Source organism: Salminus brasiliensis, chromosome 13, assembly GCF_030463535.1.
Source record: "Salminus brasiliensis chromosome 13, fSalBra1.hap2, whole genome shotgun sequence".
NCBI classification, from domain to species: domain Eukaryota; kingdom Metazoa; phylum Chordata; class Actinopteri; order Characiformes; family Bryconidae; genus Salminus; species Salminus brasiliensis.
This window is the reverse complement of record NC_132890.1, coordinates 20031838-20051327: the sequence shown is the minus strand read 5'-3', so window position 1 is coordinate 20051327 and position 19490 is coordinate 20031838. Positions and strand designations below refer to the sequence as shown.

The following is a 19490-nucleotide window of genomic DNA, read 5'->3' as shown; positions in this document are numbered from 1 at the left end:
ATTCAGGATATACCACAGATTATTAATCAACCATTCATTTTGGTGTGGAATCCATTTCATGAGTTAATATTAATGTTTAATTATTTATTTCAATAAAACTAAATCGTTTTACAGCAATAGTACCTCAAGCTGGTAACAGTCAGTGATGTAACTCCACTTGAGGTTTCCAGATCTGCTCCCGCCCATATAAAACTGTGAACACTCCCCAGAGCTCTCAGTCCACACAGAGAACTTACAGAATACAGAAAAGATGAAGCAGAGCAGGAAAACAGACTGGAGCATATATAACACGGGTGAGTGAGAGAGAAAGAGAGTGTGTGTGAGAGAGAGAGAGAGAGAGAGAGAGAGAGAGAGAGAGAGAGAGAGAGAGAGAGAGTATATGTGAGCATGCATGTGTATTTATAAAGATGATGTGTGTTTTGATGGTGAACGTGTCCCGAAAGTAAGAGTGTGATTAGATTTTTAGGTGGATGCAGAGTTTTTATCAAACTTATTTAGACATATTAGTGTTTGATTTAACTTATTTGTGTTGACTTTACTTATTAGTATTTGATTAGACTTGTAAGTATTTGATTAGACTCATTTGTGTTTAATAAGACTTATCTGTGTGATTAGACATAGAACTAATAAATACTATTGCTTAATTAGACTGATCTGTGTTTAATTAGCTATATTAGGGGAAATTAGCAAATCATGTAAGCATCATTAGTTTTGCATTAGTTATGCATAATCTTGAGACCACACAAGTAGTACACTAGTCAGGTTCAGTTAATTTTTGTCCAGTTCTGTACAATTCAGTTAATCCCAGCTCAATTCAGTTCAGTTCAGTCCAGTTCTGATTAAATTCAGTTCAGGGGAGTTTTAAAAAGAGCATCAATAGTCCATCAATAATCCACCTTATTTTCCATTAACAACGATGTGGCCATCTTTATTTACTTTGTGAACGTCCGGTGCTACAGTAAATCCGAACACCCACAAATTCTAAACATATAAAACAAGCAGTGTAATATGCTCGGTTAGAGGGTGTCACAGTAATTAAAAAAAGGTGAGAATTTGTCCACCGTCTTCCAAAGAAGAAGACCTAAATCTGTGGTTGATATTGAAGGCAATGAATTACATCTAATTACATTACAACCATACATCTACTCCTACCATTTGTGGAGGGAAAACCAATACTAGGACATCCTTATCCAGAGAATGGCTCAGTTATGAAGCTCTGATGAAGCAGACGTGTCAGGTGCTTGTGAGGCTCTTGGCTAGCCATGTTAGCTCTTAGGCTTATGGCCTATCTGATCTCACAAATATCAGGTCAAATCAGGTCATTATAAAATCATCTTAGGGAAGGGAAGATTTGTGACTGTTGAAGTGTCTATTATCAGTAATGTTCCTCCATGCAGCAATCAGGAGAACGGCCCTCCACTCTCATACTTCTTGTTTGTTTTCTTTACCATCATCTGTAACATCAGGTTAAGTACAGAGTGTACTCTGGCTCTGCAGAATGTGATCGAACTTTACATTTTCAATGGTTCTTTAGTAAAGACAGTGGTTCTGCACAGAGCTATGGCAAATTAAAGAACCATTCGTGTGTCTGAAAAGAAATGGTTCTTTGCCTGGTAAAATGATCTTATTCTTGCACTGGTGGAAAACATTTTGCAGATGATTTTCTATAGAACCCTTTTGTGTGAAAGAGTACAGAAAGGGTGATGTTCTCAAAGTTGAAGTGATGATCAGTGTATGTGTGGAGAGGATCATTCTTAAAATGTAAAACTAGTGCATCAACATAAGAAGCTGCACAGCTTAAACCATTCCCTAAATAATCCTACACAGTTGATTTGGGGTTAAAATGGGGTTGAAATGGGGTTTCTAGAGATATTAAAGTATCCAGTGTTCAGAACACAACGTATACTGTTTATTTAATAAGGGTGAAACATGCATGTTTTTAATTGGGAATGACGAGTAATAGACCATGAAAATAAGTAGTTGTGTAAGCCTTAATGTGCATGTACACACACATACATACATAGTGCAGATGGATCTGTGGTGTATTTATGCGTTTGTGTGTGTGTGTCTGTGTGTGTGTATATGTGTTATGAGACTGGAGCTGCTGATTCTCCACCTCTGCAGTAACTCTGCTGCTGTTTACTGGGTTTACAAGGCGCCAAGCTCAATTACCAGTGTTCTAAACTCACTGCTGAAAACCTTTCAAAAGAGCCATATCTTCCCAACTCTACACACAGAGCCAAACCCTCCTACACACCGACTGCTCTTACACACATTTATTGGGAATGGCTGGAATTGTGCTCTGAATCCATGCCAATGTTAAAAAGTGTTTTTAACGGTTTCTGATGAGGACTAGGTTCTACAGCGGCCTCCTAAAAACTGACCCCCCCCCCCCCCCGAAACACTTTATACGATTATAACATCATAACACTATCATATATAACACCATTATAGCATCATTATAACCCCATTAAAATATTATGACACCATATCACCATTATATACATAGCATAACATTATATGTGTAACATTTTAACATCATAATAACATCATAATAACATCATAGTAACCCTATTACCGCAATGAACAATCACTATTATAATATTATAACAGTATTACAACAGCATTATAATGTCACTATAACGTCATTTTAACCGCATGAAAAATTAGAACATCATTACACCATTTAAACATTGTAACTTAACATTATAAATATATAACATTACAACTAAGTTAACGCCCCTTTACAACACCACTTTAACATAACTTCCTTATAACATAACATCATTACAACATTATAACATTATAATAACATCAAATTAAACATAACATTACAAAATTACACCATTACTTAATTCTAATCTCAGTATAACATTATAACATCATTATGACATTGTAACATCTTTATAACATTGGTATATTAAAACTCCATTATAACATTACATCATTAACCCATTATTATAACACCATTCTAACATCACTATAACACATTTATACCATTATAAACTTAGTACAAAACCATTATAACATCACTATAACATACTTGTAACTCCACTATAACAATATAACAATTACAATACATTAGAGTGTAACATTAAATCATTACCAAATCCTAACATTATAACACCACTATATTATCCATATAACACTGTTTTAACATTATAACATTAACACATTATTATAATGTAACTAAAACTCAGTATAGCATTACAACACCATTTAATAACAATAACTTTATTATGACATATTATTAACATGAATAAAACTCCATAATACCATAATTATAACATTATAAATCTGTTATAACATCATTAGAATTATTGTAATGTCATTACACCATTTTAACATTACATCATTATCATTGTATCATGTTATTGTAAAATCTAACAAATTCCATTATAACCATTACAAATTCCTTGTAACATTATAACATCATTATAACATATAGAATCATTATAAAACCATTATATCATTTACAATACCATTATAACAGCATTATAACCCCATTTAAATGTCATTATAACACCATTCCACTGCAAAAAGTGGTTTGTCCATTCAACATAATAAAAAAAATAATACATGTGGTACAGTTGAACTGGGATTGTTCAACTCAAATAAATAGCAGTAACTGTGGCCTGGAATATACAGATGTGTGCCTCTGTAGAGTATGCGACTTCTTTACACTCACATCAACTATATATGAAGTCTGACAAGAGGTGCACAAATATTTGCACAAGACTATTATCATTATGTCTGTTGAGAATGATGCCTAATTCAAAGATCCGTAAAATGTTCTACTGGATTGTAAAACAACCAGAAAGAAAATTAGGTGAAGCCAAAACAGGTAATCTGAAAATCAAGCAAGAATATCACCTGAAATATCCTCTGGAGCAGGAATTTAACCCATACACATCAGTGCCACCGCCACACCGGGCAAAAGAAATTGTGAGAGTCTGATCTGTGTTTGATTGTGTAGATGTTGTGAAGATGAAGAGGAGGAAGGCTCTTCAGCTGGTTTCAGGCATGCTTAGCCTGTCCCTGCTCATTGTTGCTCTGGGAATCTACACCAGCACTCGCACTGAGAGCCTTAGCATCACCGGATATGCTTCAGGAGCTATCGTAAGTAATTTTTCATCATAATCAGTACTATATTCATTGCTGCCATCAATATAGTCGATCCCCACCATCACTATAATCATCACTATGATAATCCATACCTTCCCTACTATAATCACTACCAGCCCATAACTACCACAACCATTGACATTACCACTATTACCATGATCACCATCATCACTATTATTCTGGCATTTTTATTTTTATAGCACTTTTCACAGCAGACATTGTCACAAAATAGCTTTACAGTCATCTTTGTCCGAGCATCTTCTGAGTAAACCAAAGATGACAGTGGCAGAAACAAATCCATCAGATCAGAAGGAAGAAATCTTGAGAGGAATCTAGAATCAATATCCTCCTACACCCTGTTTGTCTGTCTCTCCTCCAGTATGAGTACCAACATCCAGTGCGTAACTCAGTGTGTATTCAGTATGTATTCCGTAGTAGAGTAGAACTGTTCACCACCACCACCAAGTTTTAAATGTTTTTAAATTATATTTCCAAACTGTTTCTGAATTTAAATCCTCTCCTACTCCTACCACATTTCAGACCAGGTAAGAGTGTGTGAGCTCATAGCAGACTGTAATGGGTTTGTTATTTGTGTTGTTTTTGGTTGTTATTGTGTAATTATGGTTGCTGAAGAGAGTTATTACACAGCTTTCCATTTCTGACAGTGCTCAGAGCTGTAAAGCACTGAAACACACGCTCATCATGGTACACTCTGATTTCTATCACTAAACCCTTTTCTCTAACCCTAAACCATAAACTCTAAACCCTGAACTCTACTTATAATCCCAAACCCTAACCTTAAGACAAAACCCTAACCGTAAACCCTAACCCTAAACTCTCAGCCTAACCACAAGTCCTGGCTCTAGGAGACTTGACGGATAATAATAAGAAGTATAATTTAGAACATTCTGAAATTATAATGGTCTGCAGGTCCTGCTGGAGATCTGCAGGGAGGTGGGACATAAATAAAGTATTTGGAGAACATAGTAAAGTTGAATCAGATTTTCCACTCTGTTGCATTCTCTCTGTAGAACCGAGGCTCTCTCAGAGCTGCTGATTGTCATACATCATTTCTCTGAAGAGAAGCGAAAAGTATTCATATTTGCGTACAAAGAGCGGCTGGATGCTTTTATGGTCAAGTGCTTTCTCTGCATCTATAACCTGTTTGTTTTTGTGTGATCGCTGTTTACAGCTGGCTTTCGGATCCTTTCTGGGGGTGCTCGGACTGTGCTTGGAGGAAAACCGTAAACAGCTGGTAAACATTGTCATGTTACTTCCTATTTCCTCATGCTTGTCTCCTGGCTTTTCTACTTTGTTCTTTATTTCTTTTTTCATAAGGCATCTGATCTCTCTTTTCGCCGCTGCATTTCATTTTCCTTGCTTTGTAGCAGCATGTTTCCCAATGGAATAGTACGCCTTTCCCTTCTTATCTACTTTATTTTCTACATCTATTCAGTGAACAAAATGAAATAAATGAGTGACTAAAAGAATGGAGAAACAAAAGGAGTGCTGGTGCTGCATTCAGTGATATCATGCCAAATTAACAACATCCAATTAACAGCTCTGTGTCACCCAGCTGACCTTAATTCTACTTGGCAAGGAGAAAAGATCCAAGGCTATAGCCCTATACGGACAGCATTAAATGTACACAGTGTTCTGGGTGATTCTCTTTCACATGAGCTTGTCTGTGATTCTATTTCTGTCTAGACACAGGGGACTGGGTGACTGACAGGTCAGATTATTGGGTAGATGGAAGGGCAGTAGCCTGCAGTGGAATATGGTTGAGTCATCTTCCCAAACTAAAGGTACTGAAGACATACCCTTAAGGATTCCACTCCAGTGACAGTTTGGTACCTGATTTTCTGGAAGTGTACAACTGCCAGTGTGGCGTCCTGTTTTTAGCTGGTGCAGAATCAGTAATAGTTATTGGTGCTGATATACACCACAGAAAGGTGTTACTTATCAGTTGCCATATTGGCTCAGAAATTCCATATTGGAGGGAATTATGATTTGGCTCCTAAGAAAACATTAAGCTGTTTCAGAAACTGTCTAAAGTTCTGCAGGTGTGCACTTTTGGACTCATCCCACTTCCCTTTAAGCTAAAAACATTTGGAGTGTTTCCCTGTCAGACCCCTCGCTGCTTTACGGTGGGATGTCTGTCTGTGCGCTTGAAAAGTTTCAATATTTATGTGTTTTTTGGAGAAAAATTGGAAAAAAATCCCTGGTTTCTGTGTTTCTCCATGGGATACGAGGCTGGTTCTGTTGGTGTGTAAGGAGCATGCTGTGTGAAACGCTGCAGTGTTCTGAACACATAAACTCTTTTACAAGCTTGGCTGAAATCAATCTCAGTCATTCCAGCTAAGAATGCTAATGCTAACGTTTTGAAAGCCAGTATCTGGAAAGCATCAAACTTTCATCACCAAGCTGATTTAAGGCTATAAATCTGCTGAACTGTTCCTGTTTTATACCACACGTTTATGGACTATACCATTTTTTTATACACAAGTATAAAGTGCCTAATGTTAAGAAAAAGAATAAAAACAACATAAATAAGATGCATAAAAAGAGAAAAAATACAACAAAAAGGAATAAACATTAAAAAAAATAAAAGTAAAGACATATATAAACATATGGAATTGATACTTTAAGACTATTTAGAGTGCAGAGCCAGTCTTATAGCTCGACTGTTGGCTCAGGAAAAGAGGAATGGGTTGAGAGTGATAACTGGTCATCCACACCTACATCAAGGTTTTATGGTCCTGCAGCTGTAGTGATCAGGAAGTTCTTGAAGGAGATGATGAGATCACAGTAAGGATGTTAAGCACCTTAGTCATGCTGGGGTTGAGCTTCGGGCTGCCATCTACCCGAGTTGATGTAAATAAAAGATATGATTAAAAAGTGTGAAAGAGAATGGTTGAGTGTCATCTCCTATCAGCATAGCAGTGATAGGAGAACCAAGAGAAAAGATATTACCGCACCAAGAGAGCAAACCATGATGCAAACCACTACCATGCGTGCTTTACACCACTGCTTCCGGCGCTTTGCATTGCACTTGGTGATGTAAGGCTTGGATGCCGCTGTTTGGCCATGGAAACTATTCCATGAAGCTCTCTACGCACTGTTCTTGAACTAATCTGAAGGCCATATGAAGTTTGGAGGTCTGTCGCAATTACCTCTGCAGAAGGTTGGCGACACTCTGTGCATAATGTCCCTCAGTGTTCATTGACTCCGCTCTGTCATTTTATGTGGCCTATGAGTTCATGGCTGAGTTGCTGAGCAAGCACTTCCACATTGTTATAATACCACTGACAGTTGACTGTGGAATATTTAGTAGTGTGAAAATTTCCCGACTGGACTTACACAAGTGGCATCCTATCACGTTACCACACTGGAATTCACTCAAGCTCCTAAGAGCGACCCATTCTTTCACAAATGTTTGTAGAAGCAGTCTGCATCCCTAGGTGCTTGGTTTTATACACCTGTGGCCATGGAATTAACACCTAAATTTAATTAGTTGGATGGGTGAGTGTATATATATATATATATATTTTTCAATGACAAAGTTGAAGCTATTCTTATTTATTTGAACTAATCTAATCTAATCCAATATATAATCAGAACCACAAAAGCCACAAAAGTAGTGTTGGTTTCTTTAGGATGGGGACCACTCTGGCAGAAATGTATCCAGTGCTGACTCATTCATGTGTCTCTCTTTCATGGAAAGTTTTTGGGACAACAGCCTTCATGAAATGGGGGAGGAGGTGGAGTTCGAGGTCAGGGTCTTCTGGGGAAAATATTTCTAAGATCATCATGAGTGTGTAAAGGAGCATGTGGCGATCTCAATCTGGCAACCCTTCAAGTATCTTGATCCCTACGGTGTTGCTGATTTGATTTATGGTGGTCAGCTGCTGCATAATGAAGGACAGTCATGGGAAACTTCCAAAACGGGAGTAGCGCTTTACAGGAGAGCTGTAGGTGTGCGTATGACCTCCACTGACCAGCATTGAGCTCCAGTTGACTCAACAGCTTTTATTTTCCTTCATTCTGCTGTCTGCCCCTCTTCTTCTGATCGTCTCCTCACTTTTTTTCTTTCATTTCCTCACTCTGACACTCCCTCTCTCTCTCTCTCTGCCATAGGGGTCAGTTTCTCTTGGCTGTTCAGAGGGGTCAGTGGAGTCTAGAGTCTGTTGATATCACGTTGTGTTTTTGTACAAACATGCCGAGACCGTGTGCTGAAACATGTGTGTGTAATTTATGGCACATTTTAAAACCAGATTGTTTATACTGGGCCTCTGGTGATCACATGAAAATCAGTTATTAGATAAGGAAGGAATTTATGTATGTGTGTGTGTGTGTGAGTGTAGTCTGCTGACAGATTGCCTGAGAACCAACATTCAGTTCACTGATCTATGCTTATTTAAGGTAAAACCTGAAGCGGTTAATGAGAAGCATCCGTCTATTCCTTTAATTCTAACAAACACTGAAGGGTGCTTCAGAGAAAGTCTGAGTTTCAAGTATTCTGACTACTGAGTGCTGATGGGTTGGGATTCTGGCTACTGATCACTGGTTGGTTGGCATTCTGGCTATTGATTGGATGCTGTTCTGGCTACTGGGTGCTAATAGGCTGGCAGCAACGGATCTGGCATACCAGCTAGTCAGCAGTACTCTACCAACCATCAAACAACCACCTATTAACATCTTAAAACAGCATAGCAACTGCTTCGCAACTGCATGACAACCACTTCATACAGCATAGAGACCCCATAGCAACTACCTGGGAACTGCTTTAGTTGGTCTGTGGTCTTGGTCTGTGAGCAGTTGGTATGTTCTCCCTATATCCCTGTAGGTTTCCTCCAGGTACTCTGGTTTCCTCTCGCCTCCCAACAACACACATGTGAACCGGCTATGTTAAATTGGTCCTGGATGTGACAATGAACTGGACTGGCATGTCCAGGGGTCCAGGGAGTATTCCTGCAATGTGGCCACCATGGCCCATGACCAGGCAGGTAAAAAGACAGAACCTGTGTTGGTGGGCGATCACAAACATTCTGAACCTGAAGATTTTTAGATATTTTTAGATCTGAAGTTTTCTGCTCTGTTTGCTGAGCTGGTGATCCTGGCATAGCCCTGAAAGTGATCACCATTCTTCTCCCAGAATCAGTGTGTGAGCTTTACGTGTAGGGAGATGATGAAGAGGATAAGTGAAGGTGATGAAAAGTTGATGAGGGATATTGGTGTGTTACCACATTTTTACACTTCTCCACTTCTCCTCTGCTTCCTCTCCTTCTCCTTCTGTGGCACTGTGAGTATCTTTCATCTAAAACATTCAGTGGAGGTCCAATTTCGAATTCAAATGAAGGGTCAGACACTCAGATGGCCAGTGGGTTCAGGCAGCTCAGTGTTCGGTCTCACGCTACTATGTGTTGAAATAATAACAGAATAAAAGGAGCCAGAAAATTGAAACCAGGCACTACTTTCTTGTGCCGGAGGACCGTCTCCACTATTCTTTTATACCTGTTTATGTCTTTCAATCTATCTGTTATAAGAAGCACATTTTACAGCCTTTGGAGCAAAAATGTGAAATAAAGATTAATGGATTTCTTTATTAATTATGTTTTTGGGGGTTTTTTTGAGAGCGACTATCAGAACTAATTAAGTCAGAGGGGTGAGTTTTGCTGCTGCATATTGGCTTTGCACAATCATAAGATTAGTCTCTCTCTCTCTCTCTCTCTCTCTCTCTTTCTCTTTCTCTTTCTCTTTCTTTGTCTTTCTCAGCTCATTGCAGCTATTGTATTCCTGAGTGTGGGGATCCTAACCAGCTTCCTGTGTCTGATAGTGGATGGAGTCTTCATCCTGCTTAACATCGTGAGATCACACTTCATCACCCTTCATCAGTAGGAATGTAGCAAGGTCTTTCCTTTAAACAGTTGTGCCATGTGCTACACGTGTCTGTAAAGGTTCCTGTGGAGGATTTGTAGAGGTTCTGTAGAAGGTTTAGATATTTCTGTAGAGGTTTCTATAGTGGTTGCTGTTGATTGCTGTAAATGTTTCTATAAAGGTTTCTGTAGAGGTACCTGTGATGGATTCTGTTTTGGAATAGGTTGCTGTAGAAGTTTGTGTATTGTATTTGTGATTTTGTAGATGTAGTTACTGTTGAGATTTCTGTGATGATTTCTGTAGAGGCCATTTTAAAGGTTTCTGTACATGTTTTGAGATGGTTTCTGTAGAGTTTCTGTAGAGCTTGATGTTGGACATGTAGGTGTTGCTGTTAAAGTTTTTAATGAAATATATGTAGGGGTTCCTGTTAAGATTCCTGTAGGGGTTTCCGTGGTGGTATTAGATGAGGTTCATGTGAAATTTTCTATGGAGGTTGCTATTGAGGTTTCTGTAGATATCCCAGTGATGGTCTCTGTTTCTGTACAGGTTGCTGTTTAGGTTTATGTAAAGGTTCCTGTAATGATTTTGTAGATGTTACTGTTGAGGTTTCAGTAGAGGTTTTTATAGAGTTTGCTGTTGGGGTTTCTCTTAAGATGTCTGAGGTTTCAATAAAGGTTTCAGTAGAGATGGCCTATTGTGGTTTCTGTAGAGGTTTCTGTAGAGGTTCCTATAAAGGTTCTGCAGATGTTGCTGTTGAGTTTTTTGTGGTGGTTTGTCTAGAGTTTTTTCTAGAAGTTGCTGTGAATGTTTCTGTAGAGATTCTGTAGAGGTTTCTGAAAAGGTTTCTGTTGAGGTTATTGTAGAGATTTTGTGGATGTTTCTATCAAAGTGTCTCTACAGATTGGTGTAGATGTTTCTGTAGAGATTTTGTAGAGTTTTTTAGAGGTTACTGTAGGGCTCTCTGTGACGTTTTCTGTAGAGGTTCTAAAGGTTTTAGAAATGTTTATTTTGAGGTTTATGTGTTTTTTTGTTTACAGATTGATGTAGAGGTTGCTGTAAATAGTTTTCTGGATGTTTCTGTACAGCTTGTACCGTTGATGTTAGCTTTGAGAGGTTTTGTAGTGGTTGATGTTGAGGTTTATGTAGAGGTTCCTGTATCAGTTTTGCAGATGTTGCTGTTTGGGTTTGGGTAGAGTTTGTATAGAGGTTTCCTGAAATATTTCTGTGGAAGTTTCTGTAGATATTTGAAAGGCCATTTCTGTAAAGGCTTTTGTAGAAATGGGTGTTGAGGTTTCACTTGAGATTGTGTATAGATTTTTCTTTTGAGGTTACTATGGTAGCTGTCGAGGTTTCTGTAAAGGGTTCTGTAGTGGTTGCCATTTAGGTTTCTGTAAAGGCAGCTATTTGGGTGTCTGTGAAGATTTGGTTTATTCTTTAGGTTGTTGTAAAGGTTCTATTCGAGGTTTCTATACAGTTCGGTATAGATATTTCTGTAGGTGTTTCTGTCGAGGGTACTGTTGAAGTTTCTGTAGAGATTGATGTTGAAGTGTATGCTGTGGTTCCAGTCCACATACTGTGTAGTTTACTTCAGAACCTTCTAAAGGTTTCATAGGACTGTGGATTTTGCTGTTGGGGCTTCTGTAGAGGCTTTGTAGAGATTATTCTCAAGGTTTCTTTAGGGTTTATACTTATGTTTTTGTAGAGGTTGCTGTAAAGGATTCCATAGGGTTTTTTTTGCAGAGGTTGCTTTATATGTTTCTGTAGTTTTCTTTAAATGTTTTGTAGATGTTTCTTTAGGATTCTAAAGTTTTTGTAGAGATTTTGTCAGATAAGGCTACTGTAATGGTGCTATAGTGGTTTCTATACAGGTTGCTGTAGGGTTTTTGTAGAGACTTGTGCGGAGCTTTCTGCAGAGATGTTCCTGTGAAGGCTTCTGTAGAGGTTTTGTAAATGTTGCTGTGGAGATTTCTGTTAAGGTGTCAGTAGAAGTTGCTTTTTGAGGAGATATTGGTTCTGTAGAGGTTTTGGTAACACTTTACCATAAGGGTACATGAAACAACAATGAGTAATGAGTGAGTAATCATTAATTCTTACATGTAATATAATATGGGTCATCATGAATAATTAATAGCTTCCCAGTTTCACAAGAAACTACTGCTTCTGAGGTATGGAGAAAATGTTTCAAAAAGTTAAAACTTTCAATATCCAATTTATTATTGGCAAAATAAATATTCATTATTTTAAGCATTAAGTAAATGACATTTACATTATGGTGTGGAAAAATTCATTTAAAGCTAGATAACTGGTGTGGATTGTACTATTTGAATGATCATTTGGCACATTTAATTAGCTAGGTAACATTATGTTGTAATGATGTCTTTTTTCAGTTTTAAAGTTTTTAATGCAATCATTACTTCTGACCTTGAATGTGCTGTATGTTCTGCTATGCACCAGATTGCTTAGGTGGAACAGGTTGCCAGACAATAGTGTACCAACATGAACATTAATATAGGGAAGACTGAGATACAATGCAGGGTAAAATATAACATGGGTATTCTATGTAGTTTAGCAAGTAAAGTAAGTTTTAGTAAGTAGTACAAAACGTAGTGAGAGAGGTTCAAAGCTTTCCAAAATTGTTTTTGGGACATTTGTATGCATAAATGTATGTATTTATTTATACACAAGTATTTATGCATATATTTAGGCACATGTATTTCTATTTTACTGTGTGTCATGGCGTATTAGGCCAGACGTGAAGGGATGAACACTCGCAGAAATGGAATCCAATGCAAGAGGTTTTATTCAACGAAACGAACATAAAAAGCAAGAGTGAGAAAAACATGTGCAGCAATGCGAGGGCAATACCGTGAACAAAACCGAAACGTGACACCACAAATGGCGAACATAAACCTGGGACTGGGAGGAGTTGTGAGCTGAGCAGGCACTTGAGCAGCGCTCAATACATAGACATGGAGAGCTGGGGAACCAGACACTAAGCAAAACGGCAAGGCCGACCAAACCTGGAACCGCAGCGTGCTGCCGTGAGCGTGGGTCGCCTTGCTGGGACGTGTGTAGCCAGTGAATCCTGACAGTGAGTGAGCGAGCCTCGCTGATAATGTGGTTAGCAGAGTGACCTGCTCCTGAACGCAGATACAGAGCCAAAGCTGACCTTAACACACCTTAGTTGTACAGGGAACCCCTCGGACGCCCTCAAGGTTCCAAACAATACAATTCTCAGCATTGAACCATGGGGTTGAGGCTCCTTAAGTACCCCCAGTCCCAGGTGAAACACATGAACCAAACGAACATGACTTGACTCACACATGAACACAAACAAGGGGGAAGTCCTTATTTGGGCCTGTGGGCGGCGGCTCGGAATCGCCCCGGGGAAGGGTTTTTAACAAATGTATTTCTACATTTGTCAAAGTCTCTTTCCATTTCTCTTTCTCTATTCTGCTTTCCCAAAATGATCCTTGTTGTACAACCAAGTTGATTTAACATTTTACTGCAGTTATAGAATTTATAAAAGGTTTAAAGATGATTGAAGTAGTGCTGTTTTTCTGTTGATGTTTTGTTAAAATGTCAGTGTTATTTCAATATTAATTCAGAGTGCAAAAGTGATGAAGCAATATTAGAAGATTAGAATGTTGAATCAAGTTAATGTTGACAGTTTAACGTTTAACATCTACTCAATGACTGACTGCTAGATGGGTGGCATGTCTATATGAACCCTTTCTTCTTTTTGTCTCTAGCCTTTTAGTAGGCTACCCTCACACTGTTGACTAAATGCTTCAGATGGTGCAGACATATTTTAAAAGCAGGCACCATGTCATTAATCAACATCTCATGTCAGTAATGGATCCTGCAAAAGCCCTCAGACCTCACTTACAAAAGATCTCAATCAGTTTTTCAGTACTAAGTTTTGTCTTCTCAAAATATTATTAACATGAAACCATTATCTGTAGGAAACAAAGTTGGTTATGTCATGATAATTAAATAAATAACAAAAAATCCAAAGTAAAAAGATCTTCTAACATGGTTGGTTAATAGAGTCCACACAGACAGACCGACAGACAGACAGAGATTAGAGGGATAGAAGGATAGACAGATAAACAAACAGACAGTTGTAGAGGAACATATAGAGACAGACCGACAGATACAACAGAGTTGTAGAGGGACAGACATATAGACAGAAAGCTGTAGAGGGATAGATAGACAAAAAAGCTGTAGAGAGACAGACAGACAGAGACCTGTAGCAGGACGGATAGACAGGCAGACGGACAGAGTTGTAGAGAAATAAATAAACAGACAGACAGACAGACATAGAGTTGTAGAAGGATAGACAGACAGACAGACAGACAGAGAGACTCTCCCAATATGGTTGGCTTATAGAGCTGCAGGGCTTAGAGAGATAGGCAGGGTTGTAGTAGGATAGAGGAATAGACATGCAGACACAGACATAATTGCAGAGGGATAGAAAGAGACAGACAGATAGAGTTATACATTGATAGATAGAGAGAGACAGAGCTGCAGAGGGAATGATAAATAGGCAGACAGACAGAGAGCTGCAGAGAGAGAGACAGACAGACAGACAAAGAATTGTAGAGAGATAGACAGATAACCAGGGTGCTAAAACAGTTGCTCAGAAGATATTTGGGGCAAATGCTCTTCCAGTATGTTTGACTGAGAGGGCTGTGTCCATAAACTTTTGGCTAAAATGCAGAGTACATGCAGACAGACATTCAGGGTTCTGGACAGTCTAGTAAAACAGTTATTCTAATATTGAGAGGGACAAAGGCTTAACATTAGCACAGTGAGAGTGAAGAACCGGTTCAAGCCAGTTTAAACTTGATAATGACATCACAATGGCTCATTACACGTTTCTATGTTAAACAATTCTTGAGTTATAGATCCTGAAAGAATAATAATAATAAGTAGAAGAAGCCAGTGTTTAACAATACAGTGATTTGCTTTGCAAGAACTGTAATAATAATAATAATAATAATAATGCTATAAGGTATGGATCCAAAACTATTTCTATTTATTTTGTAATTCAACAAAGATCCATTTATAATTTGTGGAATAGTTTCCTTAAAACATTACTACCAGGAAAAAAAACAGTGAACCAACTGGAGCAAACGACCCAAGGAAAGAACAACTGAGTTCCAGGTATTTAGACTAATGAAAACACAGCATGAGCAGGACTGTATCAGCCTGTGACTCAGTGTGAACGCATGCTGCAAACTCAAGTTGAGCTTGTCCAGCTTGTCTGCCTCAGCCATGCAGTTCCAGCCAGAGAGCCCTGCTCACTGCAGTGTGGTGTAAATTGTGTAAATGTAAGTTAAATTGTTAAAACATAATTAGCTAAATATCTAATATCTAGTTTTAAGAGGTAAACAACTTCAAAGCAAATATAATTTATACCATAATATCATAACCATTATTAGGCTAAATAAAGCTTAGAGTCTTACTGCAAATCTATACAGCAGCAAAACTGCTTGGTTTACCACTATTGTTTTGTAGTTTCATAGAAAATAACATTTTAACTAAGGTAACCTTTTGAAAAGTGCAAATACATTAGCCTAAATTACATACATGTGCATAACACAATAAGATGATGATGAACTGCAAACCCATTAAACTAATAGGCTCCATGCCTTCCATCTGTTCTCTTCATCTGGTAGGTGCAGCGCAGCAGCCGAACTCCCCACCTCCTCTCCTAAACAAATCTCATCTCACCCCCACAGCCTTCTATTAACAAGACTGAAAAAAACTTGTTTAGATGTTGCTGTAACATAATCATAGTCATTGCATCATCATCGCAACAGTATTAAAGAAGGAATTTTCATCTCTTTACTTTGAGGGACACAAACATCATGAACTCCTGAAGAAGTAATGCTTAAGTAAAGCTGAATATTTCACCACTTTACAAAATCATGTAATTAGTAATAATTAGTCATTCTAAACATTCTTGTTCTATGAGGTGTTGGCTGACCAGTCCGTGTTTACAACAGTTTACTGTATGAACACCATGAATAACTCCTGTCACTGAATGATATTTGTACATTAATTACTACTAAATTAATATATTGCTCCTACGTTAAGGTATGCATGAGACATGCTTACTTTATGCATATTCATGATGGCTCATTGTGTATTTCCTAAAGGAATCAATAAATATGCATGAAATAATGCATTAATAAATGCTATTTCATGTATCCTTATTGTGAATGTGTTTCTGTAGAGAGAGGTTTTGAGGAGATTATTTTAGACGCTCTGGTTAAGGTTTCTGTTGAATTTTTTGTTGAGGTTACTGGAGTGGCTGATGTTGAGGTTTCTGTAGAGGTTTTTCTGTAGAGGTTGATGTTAAAATTTCTGTTGAGGTTTTGTAGAGGTTTCTGTAGAGGTTTCTGTAGAGGTTGATGTTAATATTTCTGTTGAGGTTTCTGTTGAAGTTTTGTAGAGGTTTCTGTAGAGGTTTCTGTTGAGGTTGATGTTAATATTTCTGTTGATGTTTCTGTTGAGGTTTTGTAGAGGTTTCTGTAGAGGTTTCTTATAAGGTGTCTGTAGAGGTTTCTGTTAAGGTTTCTGTAGAAGTTGATGTTAAAATTTCTAGTGAGGTTTTTGTAGAGGTTTTGTAGAGGTTTCTGTAGAGGTTTTGTAGAGATTTCTGTAGAGGTTGATATTGAGGTTTTGTAGAGGTTTCTGTAGAGGTTTCTGTTGAGGTTTCTGTAGAGATTGATGTTAAAATTTCTGTTGAGGTTTCTGTTGAGGTTGATGTTAAAATTTCTTTTGAGGTTTCTGTTAAGGTTTTGTAGAGGTTTCTGTAGAGATTTCTGTAGAGGTTGATGTTAATATTTCTGGTGAGGTTTCTGTTGAGGTTTTGTAGAGGTTTCTGTAGAGGTTTTTATAGAGGTTGATGTTAATATTTCTGTTGAGGTTTCTGTTGAGGTTTTGTAGAGGTTTCTGTAGAGGTTTCTGTTGAGGTTTCTGTAGAGATTGATGTTAAAATTTCTGTTGAGGTTTCTGTTGAGGTTGATGTTAAAATTTCTTTTGAGGTTTCTGTTGAGGTTTTGTAGAGGTTTCTGTAGAGATTTCTGTAGAGGTTGATGTTAATATTTCTGTTGAGGTTTCTGTTGAGGTTTTGTAGAGGTTTCTGTAGAGGTTTTTATAGAGGTTGATGTTGATATTTCTGTTGAGGTTTTGTAGAGGTTTCTGTAGAGGTTTTTATAGAGGTTGATGTTAATATTTCTGTTGAGGATTCTGTTGAGGTTTTGTAGAGATTTCTGTAGAGGTTGATATTGAGGTTTTGTAGAGGTTTCTGTAGAGGTTTCTGTAGAAGTTTCTTATAAGGTGTCTGTAGAGGTTTCTGTTGAGGTTTCTGTTGAGGTTTTGTAGAGGTTTCTGTAGAGGTTGTGTAGAGGTTCCTGTTGAGGTTTTTGTAGAGGTTGATGTTGAGGTTTTGTAGAGGTTTCTGTTGAGGTTTTGTAGAGATTTCTGTAGAGGTTGATATTGAGGTTTTGAAGAGGTTTCTGTAGAGGTTTCTTTTAAGGTGTCTGTAGAGGTTTCTGTAGAGGTTTCTGTAGAGGTTTTGTAGAGATTTCTGTAGAGGTTGATATTGAGGTTTTGTAGAGGTTTCTGTAGAGGTTTCTGTTGAGGTTTCTGTAGAGATTGATGTAAAAATTTCTGTTGAGGTTTCTGTTGAGGTTGATGTTAAAATTTCTTTTGAGGTTTCTGTTGAGGTTTTGTAGAGGTTTCTGTAGAGGTTTTTATAGAGGTTGATGTTAATATTTCTGTTGAGGTTTCTGTTGAGGTTTTGTAGAGGTTTCTGTAGAGATTTCTGTTGAGGTTTCTGTAGAGATTTCTGTAGAGGTTGATGTTAATATTTCTGGTGAGGTTTCTGTTGAGGTTTTGTAGAGGTTTCTGTAGAGGTTTTTATAGAGGTTGATGTTAATATTTCTGTTGAGGTTTCTGTTGAGGTTTTGTAGAGGTTTCTGTAGAGGTTTTTATAGAGGTTGATGTTAATATTTCTATTGAGGATTCTGTTGAGGTTTTGTAGAGATTTCTGTAGAGGTTGATATTGAGGTTTTGTAGAGGTTTCTGTAGAGGTTTCTGTAGAAGTTTCTTATAAGGTGTCTGTAGAGGTTTCTGTTGAGGTTGTGTAGAGGTTCCTGTTGAGGTTTTTGTAGAGGTTGATGTTGAGGTTTCTGTAGAGGTTTTTCTGTAGAGGTTGATGATGATGTTTCTGCAGAGGTTGATGATGATGTTTCTGCAGAGGTTTCTGTTGAGGTTTCTGTAGAGGTTTTTCTGTAGAGGTTGATGATGATGTTTCTGCAGAGGTTGATGATGATGTTTCTGCAGAGGTTTCTGTTGAGGTTTCTGTAGAGGTTTCTGTAGAGTATTCTGTTGATGTTTTTGTAGAGGTTTCTGTAGAGGTTAATGTTAAGGTTTCTGTAGAGGTTTCTGCTGAGGTTTCTGTAAAGGTTGATGTTGAGGTTTCTGTTGAGTTTCTGTAGAAGTTTCTGTTGAGTTTTCTGTAGAGGTTGATGTTAAGGTTTCTTCAGAGGTTGATGTTGAGGTTTCTGTAGAGATTTCTGTAGAGGTTGATATTGAGGTTTTGTAGAGGTTTCTGTAGAGGTGTCTGTAGAGGTTTCTGTTGAGGTTTCTGTAGAGGTTGATGTTAAAATTTCTAGTGAGGTTTCTGTTGAGGTTTTGTAGAGATTTCTGTAGAGGTTTTGTAGAGATTTCTGTAGAGGTTGATATTGAGGTTTTGTAGAGGTTTCTGTTGAGGTTTCTGTAGAGATTGATGTTAAAATTTCTGTTGAGGTTGATGTTAAAATGTCTTTTGAGGTTTCTGTTGAGGTTTTGTAGAGGTTTCTGTAGAGGTTGATGTTAATATTTCTGTTGAGGTTTCTGTTGAGGTTTTGTAGAGATTTCTGTAGAGGTTGATTTTGAGGTTTTGTAGAGGTTTCTGTAGAAGTTTCTTATAAGGTGTCTGTAGAGGTTTCTGTTAAGGTTTTGTAGAGGTTTCTGTAGAGGTTGTGTAGAGGTTCCTGTTGAGGTTTTTGTAGAGGTTGATGTTGAGGCTTCTGTAGAGGTTTTGTACAGGTTTCTGTAGAGGTTTTTCTGTAGAGGTTGATGGTGATGTTTCTGTAGAGGTTTCTGTTGAGGTTTCTGTAGAGTGTTCTGCTGATGTTTTTGTAGAGGTTTCTGCTGAGAATTCTGTAAAGGTTAATGTTAAGGTTTCTGTAGAGGTTTCTGCTGAGGTTTCTGTAAAGGTTGAGGTTGAGGTTTCTGTTGAGTTTCTGTAGAAGTTTCTGTTGAGTTTTCTGTAGAGGTTGATGTTAAGGTTTCTTCAGAGGTTGATGTTGAGGTTTCTGTAGAGGTTTTGTAGAGGTTGGTGTACATGTTTTTGTAGAGGTTGATGTTGAGGTTGTGTAGAGGTTGATGTTGAGGTTTCTGAAGAAGTTTCTGTAGAGGTTTATGTT

General features: G+C 37.8%; 1 protein-coding gene across 3 annotated transcripts in view; it reads left to right on the top strand.

The window, feature by feature from the left end:
• Nucleotides 1–228: 228 nt before the first annotated feature.
• Nucleotides 229–19490, top strand: part of LOC140575067 (transmembrane protein 255B) — a 29029-nt gene continuing 9767 nt past the window's right edge. For 2 of the 3 annotated variants that reach the window (XM_072695202.1, XM_072695201.1), the window contains exons 1-4: nt 229–293; nt 3977–4119; nt 5318–5380; nt 9901–9990. In XM_072695202.1, coding sequence (XP_072551303.1) covers nt 251–293; nt 3977–4119; nt 5318–5380; nt 9901–9990 — 339 coding nt within the window. In that variant the 5' untranslated portion in view covers nt 229–250. The remainder of the gene's footprint in view (nt 294–3976; nt 4120–5317; nt 5381–9900; nt 9991–19490) is intronic. The other variant, XM_072695203.1, reaches the window with a different exon arrangement.